The 15,086-nt window shown below is 28.3% G+C and overlaps 1 protein-coding gene across 1 annotated transcript in view; it reads left to right on the forward strand.

The window, feature by feature from the left end:
• The window catches only part of LOC132933742 (uncharacterized), a 126,521-nt gene extending 113,579 nt beyond the window's left edge, over positions 1–12,942 (forward strand). Inside the window, exon 5 of the mRNA XM_061000018.1 lies at positions 8,544–12,942. Within this exon, the coding sequence (XP_060856001.1) occupies positions 8,544–9,457 (914 nt within the window). The 3' untranslated portion in view covers positions 9,458–12,942. The remainder of the gene's footprint in view (positions 1–8,543) is intronic.
• The last annotated feature ends 2,144 nt before the right edge of the window (positions 12,943–15,086 follow it).

Genomic DNA, 15,086 nt, shown 5'->3' on the forward strand with positions numbered 1-15,086 from the left:
AACAAAAAGGTTAAGGTAATATAATCACTATAAAATAATCCAGCTGTCCCATAAAAAATTTAAATAAAAGCACACTTATTTATTATATTAATTATTGGGTATATACAATAGAATAATAGATAATAACTATTTTATTTTTATATATTCTGAATCACCCCAAACACCCTCCCCTACACTAGACCCTATAATTACCATGATCGATTTGTGTAATGTAACAAAAATAGGTATGCACATGGCATTGTGGCGTGGTCCAAGAAAACAAAAATTATGCGCATTGCTGGTGAATCCCCGTTTTAGATATTTGTGTAGGAAATTAATTTAATAAAAATCATGAAACTCGCAGCTAGTTATCCACGAAGGTCAGCAGATTGTCTACAGTCTTAAACAATTTGACATTCAATTGCAAGCAATGATCGTTAATAAATTATTATGATCAACACTTGGATAAATAAACTGTCATTAAAATTAAATCAAGGAAACTTTAGAATAATAAATGAAACTATTATAGTGTGTTTAAATTTTTAATAAATTAACCTAGACATTTTTTAAGTTACATAATTATTTATGATCAGCTGAATAAAATATTAATGTTTTTTGTGAGCTACTTTCTGCTTGGTACTGTTTATTCAGTGAACTATAATTATTATTTAATTCTGAGCTCAAAGTTTGTTGGACGAATTATTATTATTACACCAAGCACCTTTAGCAATATTGTCTTTAAGTATGCATAAGTCACTCCTCACTCACTAACGTTTTATGCTGTTTAAAAATAAATTTATTTTATGTTCAATGTTAATTTACAGTAACGTTTAATTACTAACGAAACATAAAATGTGCTCATGCATCTCGTCTACGATGTGTGTACGTATGGTATATTTGTTTAGAACTAAGAAGTATTAAATTCCGAGTATTTTTTAGTAATGTGTAATCCGAGATTACAGAATATGAAAATTCGTGTAACGACTTTTTCTTACTTCCTGCTTAATAAAAGACAATTATAAAACTTGAAATAATTATACATAATGATTCAGTATCTTAATTTACAAGAACATTTTACACTCTGGCTATTGTTAAAAACTTGTAATCCACGACTTGGCTTCATTAACTATTTAAAATTTGAACAAGAGCTCAGACATTTAATTAAACATAATATTATATTAAACAGGTATAATTACAATAATAATTGTTTTCGGATTTTCAGAGTTATTTTATCTTGTATTGTATCGTTTGAATTGCAAGTCAATTAGTTAAACTATAGTAAAATTAATTTTTGTTGAAATATAATATCAAATGTTGTGTTTAAAAATACAAGTGTCTTAGGCTTGGAAATGATAAACGTTACTACATACTTTTATGGCGGAAAACACGATTTGTGCACTATTATGTAACGCAATCATGACGTTTAATGCATTTTAATCTTCATTGAATGAATATTTTCATACAACAAACTGATATTTACCAAAACATAATCAAGCAGTAGTATAAAACACGTTTAACCGAATAATAATAAAGAGAACTAAATAAAAATAAAATATTAAGTTTACACAATATCCATTTCGTGAGGATTATGTGCTTTTTGTTATTTGTCTTAACGGCGGAATGTAATGACGTACACTCGGAAATAAACGAAATAATCGAGTTCAAACATTGCAATCGTATTTTTAGTAATGATAATACAGTGGTAATGGAAAACGGTGCTAGAATGAACAATATTTAAGGCTTCCGAAGAGAGAGGCGTTTTTTAGGTTTGTCTTCAAAAAGTAGTGTGTAATAGATACCATTTTGCATTTGATTATATGATATGAATAATATAACAGTTTATAACAAAATTGTTACGGAACTACCCATAAACTTTGGTCTGAAATAAAAATTGACACACGAACGAGTATCATAATATATGGTACCTATATTTATTAAAACGGTCGGTATCGGATCACCTTAAATGAAAATTTGAAATAAGCGACGACAATAGAAAATGTACGAAAATATTTCCCAAGACCACAGGCGGTTTTTCCGGGATCGCGCTTAATTTTCACCGGTACCATAATGCATAACCGTGCGTGAACACCATTATATTTTCCCCCGTGCGAGCGTAGATCTCCGGAATATTAATTATTTTGACCTCCACATTCAAACAGCTGTTTCCCGTTTTCCGTAAGATAAAATGTATATTACATAAAGCTGTACTGCCAGCCAACTACACGCGTCTCGTATATGCAACAGCACGTTTTAATATTGTTGTTTTCGTTTATTTACTTGGAAATCGAAACCTAATAAAAACGACTACCCGAAGGATATTTATATTATTATTCACATATTACACTGTAGGTATTTCTACACACACGCGTCAATAATAAATTATAATATTGTATAGAGTCGAACATGTCTTAACGTAAGCCCGAGGATTATCCTGGTGCCTCAGCCGCGTATAATATGGTCGGAATTGACGTAAGAGATTCGCTCGGTTCCCAAACATCGGACATAACAATATAATATTATTTTTTTTTATTACTGTTTCTTCCCCGTACCATGCAAGCTTTCATTATTCATATTATACGTTTCGCTCATTTTTCCATCTGTTCTTTTTTTATATTTATATTTATAGTTATTATTCATTTTGGCATGCTCACTCAGTCTTTATTGTTATACCTAACTATAATTAATATTTTGTTATCATCGCTTTTATTATTATTTTTTTTTTTTTATCTTTGGGGTTGAAGACGTGGAGTATTGCATTAATGTGTAAAGTGGGTGTGAACTTCATGCGATTTGTGTATTCCCATCCCTCCACAGGGGAAATGTACGTGGTGTCAGGATCGTTCACGTTAGGGGTGGTGAATTTATTTCCCTGAGATACGCCAACGAACTCTTTTACCGAACGAGGACAATAATAATACGCACAATGGCAGGACACGCGCGTAATGCTCATAACTCATAAGTCATGCTACAGCTACGCTTGTCGAGCCAAAAAGACCAATCGAATTCCTAAAGGATATTTTTAGTTCATTGTTATTAAATAGTAGTGATATTCGTACGTTTTTGTGAAATATCCAAAAGAATTCTTCAGGCAAAAAAAACTCCTAACATTTATGTCACCACCAGCGGTGACCAAATAGGATGTTATTTCAAATTTAAACATTATACGCATCTAAAAAACTATAATAATATTATATAGCTACACAAACATAAGTTATGCACATACTAAAGTACAATATTATAGGTGGCTATAATTTTACACATTGAACAATATAACAAGCGTCATACACATTTATAATAGTACCTATCATGGTCATGTTACAACGTATTTAGTTTTTAAAAAAATTCTAGTAAAACTTGAGTTTGTGAACACATTGATACAAGAATATTTTAATGAAAGAATAACTTTAGGGTTTATTGTACTTATTTTACGCTTGAGTAATATTTGAAAAAGAATTGAAAGGTTTTCAGGGGAAAAAAAAAATAAATAATAATGTCCCACATACCGGTTGAGTACCACTAAGTTATTGATCTATCAATTATAATACATAATATGTGGTATACTAGTGATAAATAAAAGCATGTACATTAAAAGAAACCAATAAAAAAATCAAATTAATTAGATGTTTATTTTAAATAAGTAAGTGTCGAAAATACTTAAAATTACTTAAATTTAGCACCCATACTAAATTGCATACATTCATAATAGATATTCACCATCATATATCAAATCGTATTAGATTCTGTTATCATAAAAATCATTGATCGATTATAGTTAATTTTGGTTATAATCAGGGCTTGCATTTGAAAAAAAAATCCGTTTTATGTTATTTAAAATTAAGACGTTATCCAACTTTTGCGTTTATCGTTATACAGAATTAAAACGTTATCCAAGATTTGCGTTTATCGTTGTTTAGAACTAAAAAGTTATACGAGTTTTGCGTTTATTGTTATTTAAAATAGTGTTAATACCTATTAAATTAAAAATAATAACTAATTAGGGTAGGCCCGGATACGGAATATAATATAATCAATTCTTAGATTGTTTGCATGAAATAAATGTTTCTACGAAACCAATGGACCTTTTAAATAAGTAAATACTAAAATATTTCGTTTTGCGTTATTTTTTGTTCAATGATATTTTATAAATTACGTTTTGCATTATGTTTTGTTTAATGATATATAATATATTTTGTTAATCGTTATGTTTTGTTTCGTGGTATTTAATAATTTTTTATTATCGCTTTCCGTTATAATAACTTTACAAATTTCAATCATTTTTTGTCAAATATAACGTTTTAATCATAACGTTATTATAACGTTTGCAAGCCCTGGTCATAATATTATAAATATGAATAAAATTTTTTAATTGTTCTTACAATAGAATAATTGTTTTATGGCTTTCCAAAATAGTAAATTTTTTTAATAATTAGGTACGCAAGTTTGAAAATATTTTTCGGTTAAAAATTTAATAAAGTATTTAATAATTTCTACGAAGATATTTTATAATAACACACAGTCGTTAATCCTATGACATATTTTATGGGGAGGAATACGATTGCGTACCATGGCACTCATCGTAGGTATCTATTTAAAAATACGTAGGTACTTTTAATTTATTTAATTTTAGTTTGAATTATAGGCACGGATCTTAAAAACTGTAATAAATCTAAAAACAGTAAACGGTAGAGTTATCTTCCACAAGACTTACAACAATCGAAATTGATGTTCACCCGCCATAAAGTAGGATATAGACATTATAGGTGTTAATGAAAATCCAAGTTTAAATAATGACAAAAATCCATTCCCTGTAATCCATTACCTAATAATAATGATCTATCCATGATTTAATACTTATTCAAACTTCAATTTAAATGTATACTATGGACTTCAAAAATAAAAAAAAATAGTTTGTTGTTTAATTAAAATAGGTATTGGTTAGAGAAACGTTTAATTTGATCACGTTATGTTAAAAATTGTATGATGATAAGTTTCACCAACGTAGGAGTAACGTTTCCGATCGTGTCGAATTCAATATAAGGTAGGTACTCAATCTTGTTTACGAAATGGTAAATTTGGTTTTACTTGAAGAATATATCACTTTAAAATTGAAGTAGCCGTAACTTTTTTTCTCCACGTCAGTGTTTTACTATTCACTGGACTCCCAAAACAGTTTTAAATCTCGCTATTTATTGTATCAAATAAAGTGGTATGCATAATATATTAATATGATACGGTGAAGCTAGCTGTTGATATGAAATGAAATGTAAAAAGAGCTGTCTATCTTCCTTCCAGGACCAAAAATATCCAATAACCGATATTATTACTTTGGTACATTATATAATATATAATTATATCACTTTCTAGCCGATATTTCGTGTGGCTCATAACAAACTTTATGACACTTGTCGTTTTATAGGAACCGTGAAATTCCAAGCATCAAACACTACGTTTTGTTAAAGCTATTTTATTCTTTAGGTATGTTTGTTATTTCTGCAATCCTACGTCTGTTTAGATTCCGTTTCGTTTAAGTCGTTCTATATGGGTCTAAAAAAATGTCTCACCACTATTCACCGAGATGTCATCGCACTTACATCGTACAAACAAAACACATTCTGTTCAAAAACATATATAGGTATTCTCCTATTTATTTACATGCATAAACATAGAACATTTGCAGTATTTGCATTTTTTAAATTCTTGAAAACATATTATCATTTTGAATGATTTGAATATAATAAGTAATCTTAAAATAAACACCAATACAATTACCTATTTTTGTAATCTAATATAAAATAAATAATAATTAGTAAATATTCAGTAATATTTAATATATTTTAATGTATAAACATAAATGTAATTATTTTATAGTTTGGAAATACGTGTATAATCCACAATATTCAAGCACATTTGAAACCATTAGCGCTATCCAGTGAAATAATTCCTAACCTTAAGTACCGACGCATAATGCTACACAGTGTATATTTGTGTAAATATACTATACCGAAGACGATAGTGCCTAGCATTATAACTATTGTTAATATCAAAATATCGATTATTAACTACCTACTTAATAGTTTTATATTTCCAAATGTAAATTTCACTTTGCGATTATTTTGAATTTAAAATGTAATATTTATTTTAATTAAAATCATCACAAAAATTAAAAAGTTATTATGAATCAACGTATAAGGTGGCTGTATTTTTTTATTTATACTTTATAGTGGAATTTTAAAATCTGTATACTTAACTTGTATTATTATATTTACATATGCATTGCAAATTGAAAATTGAAAAACGAAAAACCTTATTTTTACCAATATAATTCTTTAAAACTAGAAATTAAAATTGTAAGTAATACCTAAACTTCTGTCTATTTTCCAAAATTAAAAATAATTTCCTATAGATAACTTTGGATTAATAATTTCTAGTTTTGAGGTAGGTAGGTAGGTATATCGTTTTAGTACATCTGACAAGTAAAACGTATACATTTATAAATTCATGGTACAAAAAATAAAATAATAACAATCGTTGGCTTTTAAAACGTGATAAATGATCACGTCATATTATAGGTACTATTACATGTACCTAGCTATTTATAAATATAATCGGAAAAGTAGTGTGTCTACTATATTTTAAATTTATAATACGAATCGTATTTATGATTATTACATTAATTATTCCAATCATTGAATAATTTTAATGATCCTTACGAGTTTGTAAGACAGAGTCAACATTGGCACAGACATTATACAAGTACGATACTTGTTTTTATTTTTATTCGATACACTTTTTATATGTAAAAAAAACATAAAAATAAGATGGTCACATTATTGTGCATTACATTTAGTAGGTATAATAACTTAGTTTATTACTTTACATGTGTATGGAACGGTTTAAACGGCCTTCTTTATAATACATGTATAGAGTTCACTTTTCAAATTATATTAATATTGTGAACATACCGGCTTATTGTCAAAGTATAATATATTATATATTTAGTCTAAAAATGTATGATGACTAGTAGTCTATAATATTTTCCCTAATTGAATACCTCATTGCCCTGAAGTAATAAGTATTAAGTTTCCCTGACTTAGTCTGTTAAACTTGCCTAGGTAGTGATATAACAGTAATATATTAGTGATATATTACACTATAAATACATTTCTTGACATAAGCAATAAAATATAGACATTTACATGATGATGATAATAAATAGTACAATACTTATAATAATAGTTATATAATAGAAATAGGTATATTATAAATATATTTATATATTATAAAATAGATATATTATAAATATTATAATTAAACGTTAACATTGGTGTCTTCTTTTTAAATATTATTTTTATCTTATTTATGTATACATATAATTCACATAATATTATTAATTTTTATTTTATTATATGAGAACATCGTGGGGGCGTCCAAATTTGAGCCAACGAAAGGTAGGAATGTTGTCTGGGTGGTAGTATTGCAGACTGCTGGAATGTTTTGTGTAATCGAAGAAGTTAATTGAAAGCATATCAATATAAATTATAAAGTTTGAATGGAGGGTGCTTGAAATCGGTGTTCAGTGCTTCATGTTTGAGTATTTTGTACAAACCAGGGCGCATCTTAATATTTTTGACTGGAACATTTTAATTTAATTTAAATTTGTTTTGATTCAATTATATTAAATAGGCTTAAAATGCATATCATCTTCACGCATGCATTCGCTTACTAACCAATGCTAAATATAATGCTTATTATTAATATTATGTCCTTCATAATCACTAATATTATTAAAATTACTATAATTATGACTCAAATATTATATGAGTTTCATAGTTTCTACATGCTTTTGAATTTTTGATGTGTAACAGACCAAGCTATACATTAAATTCGTAAATTTTATAAAATAAAATATTTATATTGATATTTTTACTTCTTACCTACCTACCTACTAATTGATTGATTTGTTTACGACTAATTTAACGTTTTATACGAACGTCTTTTATTTGATCGTAGCACAGACTGTTCTGCGTCAGATAATATTATTTTTAAAATTATAATATACAGATTCCGTGTGCCGTCACCTCATTTTTTAATAGTTACTTGATGGAAAGACACGAAGACGGAAGTTGTCTGATCAGTCACTCTGTAGTATTAATGCGGCTCTATGCTCTTATCTGACGATTATTTTATGTCAATAATATGAATATTTTGTTACTTACGAATATGCCAAGTAAATCATCTCAGTAATTTTCAAAAAAAAAAAAATGTCTGCTATTAGAATGTTCTGTTTACCTGATCTATAATATAGAGTGATTCACATCCTCTGTAATAAATATAATAATATTACAGTTAACTCCTTCAGCAAGCTAAACGTTATGACGTGCATGACTATTTGAATAACAATTTAACCTAACCTCCATGTTTCGGTGGCAAGCTAAAAAATACGACCGATCATATTAACATAATCGTGGATTTGAAATACAGTGATAATATCCATTAACGTTTTTTCAAGAAATATGGAATATAAATCTGTGCATAATAATGTAATGTAATATTTTGTTTTGTAGGTGAAGGTAGGGAAGAAAACGATCGTCCCGGTAACGAAATCGACGCCGTCATGAAATCGACGGCCAACGGTGGATCGTCCGACGGATCGGTGGAGGCAGCGATAATTGTAGCGCAGGATAACGGGGCCGATGACCGGGCAGCGACCACCATACAGGCGGTGTACCGCGGTTTCAGGGCCCGGAAGTACGTGGAGGCTGTGAACGCGGCCGCGGTAAAGATCCAAGCGGGCTTCCGGGGCTACCGGGTCAGGCAGTCCCTGAAGAACGCGGCCCCGTCCACGGCCACAACGACCACGGACGAGAGCCAATGTTGGTCGGATGACGACCAAAAGTCGGTAGTGTCCGTCACCTATGCGCCGCTCAAAGAGTACGGATGCGAGCCACGTGGCGCTGGCGACGGACGAGGTGATGATGGCAGTGACGACGGTGGTGACGGGCCAAGTCCCGTTGCTGAGGTCGGTGATAGTGTTTCCGGTGTCCCCGGCGACGTTGGTGACGGTGGAGGTGATAGTGATCGCGGTGGTGATCACGGTGGTGATGGTGATGGTCGAAGTGGTGCCGGTAATATTGGGGGTGCTCATGTCGGTGCAGGTGTTGGAGTTGGTGTTGGTTTTGGTGTTGGTGTTTACGAGGACGACGACGATGACGACGATCAGCTGCAGACCGGCGACGACGAAGTTTTCGAGCGCGATGACAAGGACATCGATGGCGGCGGTAACGTTGCAAATCTGGCGACGAATCCGACTACCACTTTGTCGGGACTCGCTACTCCGACCGAAGTGTCCACGCCGGACGACGCGGCTGAAGCAAAAGAGCTGGAGCAAGCGGCTATTAAAATACAGGCAAGGGTCCGCGGTTTTGCGGCCAGAAAACGCTTGAATGACGAAAAGAACGACGGCGCCGACAAAAAATAAACATGTCCAAATAACAATGTTAATATAATAAAAAATATGTCATAATAATATACATCACACTCCTCGATTTAAAAAAAAAAATCGAAAATTTTTGTCTCTCTCTCTCTCTCTCTCTCCAACTGTATATCAAAACCTCTATGTACCGATCTGTCTACTTACCTACCTATAATATACTCTATCTGTCCAACATGCTCTCGGTCTTAATTTAACGCCAGTCTTATAACAATAAAAATAATAATATTAAAACAATTTTCATAAACACGGACGACAGACACCAAGAATTATTACGCGTACGAATTATTACAGTATATACTCTGTATACGGTCGTTTTACGATTATACTCACTCAAAATAATAAGTACGAAAAAGACATTAAAATATTTTTTTAAAAATACGTGTGTACCGACACAAGTTTCTTACGTCTTATCGTAAACCGTACACGCGCATTCAATTTATTTCAAACATTATGCCGGAAGCTTACAGATATTAATTTGTAGAATATATTTTCTAATTAGTACAATAATTAATAGGTCCAACGAATGGGTAACCTTTTACAACACCAATTACAATATGTCTGTCGCCCGAGATTTAATTTTAAGAATATTTTCACGTTTCATTGTACTCTATTCATTAAGCTTATAAAATGTATTTGTTGCCCAAACAATAAATTAATGAATTAAGTATAGTGTTTAAAGTGAACCTTAATTTGGTGTCTCATCCTTGTCAATGATTCAATTATAAATTAAGGTTAAAACAGATATTGGACAATTCAGTGAAAAAATAATAATTGTTATATCTTTTTCCCATTATATTTATTTATGTTTAATTAGATAAAACAATTGTGTGGTTTAAAAATTATAGAAAATTAAATATAAAAATTATATTAGGTACTTATCAAGTTAATGCTTTATTAAATATTTGTAGAATAGTTATTCTAGCTACTTTATATATTGTTTAGTTTAAGTTTATATTCATGTTTAAATTTAGTACCTACCTATCTGATTAATATCATACTACAAAGTATTCACCTTATAGTTTATTGTTTTTTAACTTTATTTATGTGTTGGAAAAATATATTCCATAGAAGTTATTAAATATTATTAGATAATTATATTCATTGTAGACATAGATAATAAAGATATGGATAGGACATAACGGTCTTATCAGCGGTAATCAAAGGGAACAATTGAGGACAAATAACGTATACCTATATCGAGTATCGACTATCAATATAGAATGGTCTCATTTACCTTCCCCTCCGGGACCGTGAATTCAAATATATTTAACATAGTGGCATATCCATATCTTTATCATCTATGATTGTAGATATTATACACAAATATGATGTACTTTGGATGTTGTTTATAAACAAATATTAGTTAGTTAGATTACAATATAAACATTATAGGTAGGTAAATTTGAACTTTTTTGATTTTAATCCAACCGAAGAGACATAGCTCTATAACTACACTTACAGCAACCTATTTAAAAATCAGTTGCTAAATAATTTTCAGTTTCATAGGTATTTAAAATTTGTTAATCTATAAAAATAAGTCAACTAAATATACAATGTAAAAACTATTTTGAAACAATACATATTATAAATAATAAAAATGATTTAAAAAATTAAAAATAATAATTTCCTGTAAATTGTCATTTTTCTTAAGTACTTTATAAATACAATATCATTGCCATAACAACTAATATGGTTTTATAATGTGTATTGTCTTATTATATATATATATATATATATTGTAATATTATGCTTAACTATTTTTCATATTTTATTTGAAAACTTAATCATAAATCTTAATACAAAAATTATTTATATTACTGTACATACAATATTATGTTTTAGGACTCCGATATTATCAACAGTAAAAACTACGTTTTTATTTAATACAAAAAAATCAAAAAAAAAATAAACTTTAAACAATTTACATAATATTAATATTTTTTCGTTCTTTATGAACCCATGCCATATAAAGATTATATCGACACAGATATTTTTAACTCTAATTGTTGATGTTGCTTGTTGATAAATAATACAATTTATAATATAAAAATAATTAATAATCTCACTGACAAATACTCAATTAATTGACAGTTTAACTGGCAGTTAAATGTTTTAAAATGTGTTCAATATAAATAAATACAGCAGAGGGGGAAGGGATACAAACATTTATTTTTTCTTTATTTTAAGTCGTTGGCTTTCATTCATTGGTATTTTTATCCAAGAATAACGTGTTTCATGTTTAACAAATAATAAATTAAAATATAAATGGTTTCAATATCTTTCAAATAAGTTGAATAAAATACAAGCACGTTGAACATACTTTTATTTATTAAACCTAATAGTAATATATTTACAGTTCTACAAGACAATATTTTTGGGGCTGTAATTATTATGCACCGATGAAAAAAGGATTAAACTTGACATAATTTTTAGAGCTATGTCTCATATTTCAATATATTTTATCTATGTGAAGTGTATTGTTAATTTTCAAAATGGTATATAGGTAAATTATAATATTATACATATTAATCATTTAATCAAAAACTTTAGATATAAACACAATTGTATTTATTTTTATTTGTTGTGTTATCGATGTATACTCAATATTTATTGTTTTTGTCATAAATCACATACGAATATAACTATTTTCGTTTACAATACGTGTGAAATATCCCGGATTAATGTACACTAAGGGGGCAGAAGCAAGTTTAATTTCAACAGTCCGTATCAACATTTTGACAGAATAAAGATAGTACCTATGAGTAGAGTGTAATGGGGCGAAATATCGAGTTAGAGTTTTTGTTTGTTTAAAGAATAGACATATTTTCGAGGAAAAGGAATACCATACATTAAATCCTTTATATATCCTCTAGTAATGCAATAGGATACATTACCTGTGTCCCCAGGGAGCGAAATGTTTGTATCACTATCAGAGAGAATAAGCTCGTATGATGCTAAAAGGCCTCCGAGAGAATGACCGTGATTGAAACCCAGTAAAATGGAAGTCTTGTAGCTCGAATCATTCTGATTGCGAATCATGTTAAAGAAAAACTACTTTTCACTCGTAACTATGAGTTGCTTGAAATTTATTTTACGAGAAACGAAATTCAATTTAAGCATAGGCATATTATGTGCTTTTATTTTTGTTTTTAATGAAAGTTCGATATAAATACAAGTCAAAAAGATTCATTTGAAATCAATTTATTGGTTGACATTTTGAAGTTTAATTTACAATTCAAACTCGTTATGAAAATTCCGGGACCAATCCACTAGGTAAAGGTTATTATTCAACATACATACACAATATTATTACAATGGGATACGCGTTTTTTAAAAATAGTTTTATTTTATTGTTTGATTTTCCATAGAAATTAAGATGTCTTGTAACAATTTCAGAACGTATAATAATACTTTTTTCATATTGTTGTGTGTGTTTATAATAAATTATATACTGAATTAATATAAAAAAAGCGTAAAAAACGATTTTTTTTCTGACAAATACTTAAAAAAATTATTATTATTATATTAATTTAATTCATATAAAATAATTAAAAGTTATATAGTTATATGAATGGTTTAATGAAAAATTACTTTTTATGTATTTGATCCTATCGTCCTTATAATTCCGAAACTTAAGTGGTTGCTAAATAATGGTTTGTTATAAATTGTGTTATTTTATTAAATTCTACTCTATAGCTGTATTATATTAAGAACTACAAAAATAATAACACATTTTACGATACATTAATAATCTTATAATAACATATTGGATCCATGTGTATTGTTTGTTATTATTATTAAAATTGTTGGATAAAATCAATTTTAAATAACCAGTTACGTTTTCAATCTGATCATAATCTAATATATTTTTTAGATTTAAATAATAATCAAATTAAGCTACCTACTCCTTGTCCATTGCCTTATTTATAACATTATAACAACAAAAATATGGATACATTTAGTTATTTGTTACATTATAAAAAAAAAATGTATTGAACAGGAATTGAAACCGATCTTATTACTCAGGAAAAGTCTTTACAAAATTAAAAACCAAACCAAAACCAGAAAAATTCTAATTACGTTTTTGCATATCTAAACTGAAACTGAAATAAATCAAAAACAATTGGGTAAGTGGAAGTATCTCTGTTGTACAGTAGATTACAAGTGGTTTACTGTAATGGATGGTGTTAAATTTAAATTTAATGATATAATATGATTTTATACGAAAAACGATTCTGAGCGGAAACAGTTTGTCAGCATCAGATATTTTATATTATATTTATATTGTTTTTATTAATACAGTTATTATTATTTTTTATCATAATATTTGTATATAATAATTAGTAATAATATACTTTAGAAGTTTCAAGTATCCACGATTAATAATTTTAAAATATAAAACAAAACTAAAATCGTTCTTCTTCATTTAAATATCTAATTTCGACCAAATTTGAACATAAAATAACTATAAAAAAAAAATGTTGAACATTTTATAAATTTAACGAAAACACACATTATTGTAAAATGAATACATTCATTCAGCTCCGCTCAGAATCTTAAATATAATTTGAAATAAAAATATAAACCTTAGGTAATACCATCAAAATCATGCCAGTGTTTTACAAAGCATGTGTTATATTATCTCGTTCGTTAAAAAGTATTTACTCCGCTTAAACTATATAGTGACCATCCTAGCCACTAGTGGAAACCTCAATTCAAGTTGGTCAACTATTTCAGTATCATACAAACAAAATTAACGTGATTGTAAAATAATGACGAATTAAATATTATACTATTGCTTTTATAAAATATGTACCTATAGGTACTCGTACGTCATAAAATCGATGCTAACAATTAATCTGAAGAAATCACTTTCACTTTAAAAAAAATCTCAAAAATATCCTCAATCAATATTATGAAAAACACTCCTATCTCCTATCTAACTGAAATTAAATATTCAGGTACCTGGTACATTATTAGATAAATGTTTAATCTGAGTACTTTGTCTTAGGAAAACAAGAAAATATGTCAATATACATAATTATCTATTTATCACTACATAGTATATTATGCTACATGTTACAAGGTATATAATAGCACGTTCAGGTTAAAAAAAAACATTTCTAAAATTAGATTTTAACTTATTATTATGATAATTTAAATTTTAAAAGTAATTTTATAGTATAAAATATCCATGTAAGTATTATTATAATTAAAACCAAAAATCCGAAAATTTTAATGTATGCTGAATATTTGTATTTTTTCTTCATAAATTAAAAAAAAAATGTAACTTACTATTCTATTTATTTAAAGAACTGTCAAATGAGCTAATCTCAGTATTTGACTGTATTTATAGAATTAAAAATACAAATATATTTTAAACAAATAATTATTCATAATTTAAAGAACCATATGATTTTTTTTATAATATGTGTTTACCTACAAGACGTGCCTATATACTGTATAATACCTATGATTGTAAGAGTACCTATAGTAAAATGACGTAAAAATCACACATCTGATACATATCAAATGTCTATTATAACCTTTCAACCTCCTATCAATAAAAAAAACTCAAATGGAATGTTAATATGTATATTATTATAATGTTAAT

This window comes from Metopolophium dirhodum, chromosome 1 (genome assembly GCF_019925205.1).
Source record: "Metopolophium dirhodum isolate CAU chromosome 1, ASM1992520v1, whole genome shotgun sequence".
Classification (NCBI taxonomy): domain Eukaryota; kingdom Metazoa; phylum Arthropoda; class Insecta; order Hemiptera; family Aphididae; genus Metopolophium; species Metopolophium dirhodum.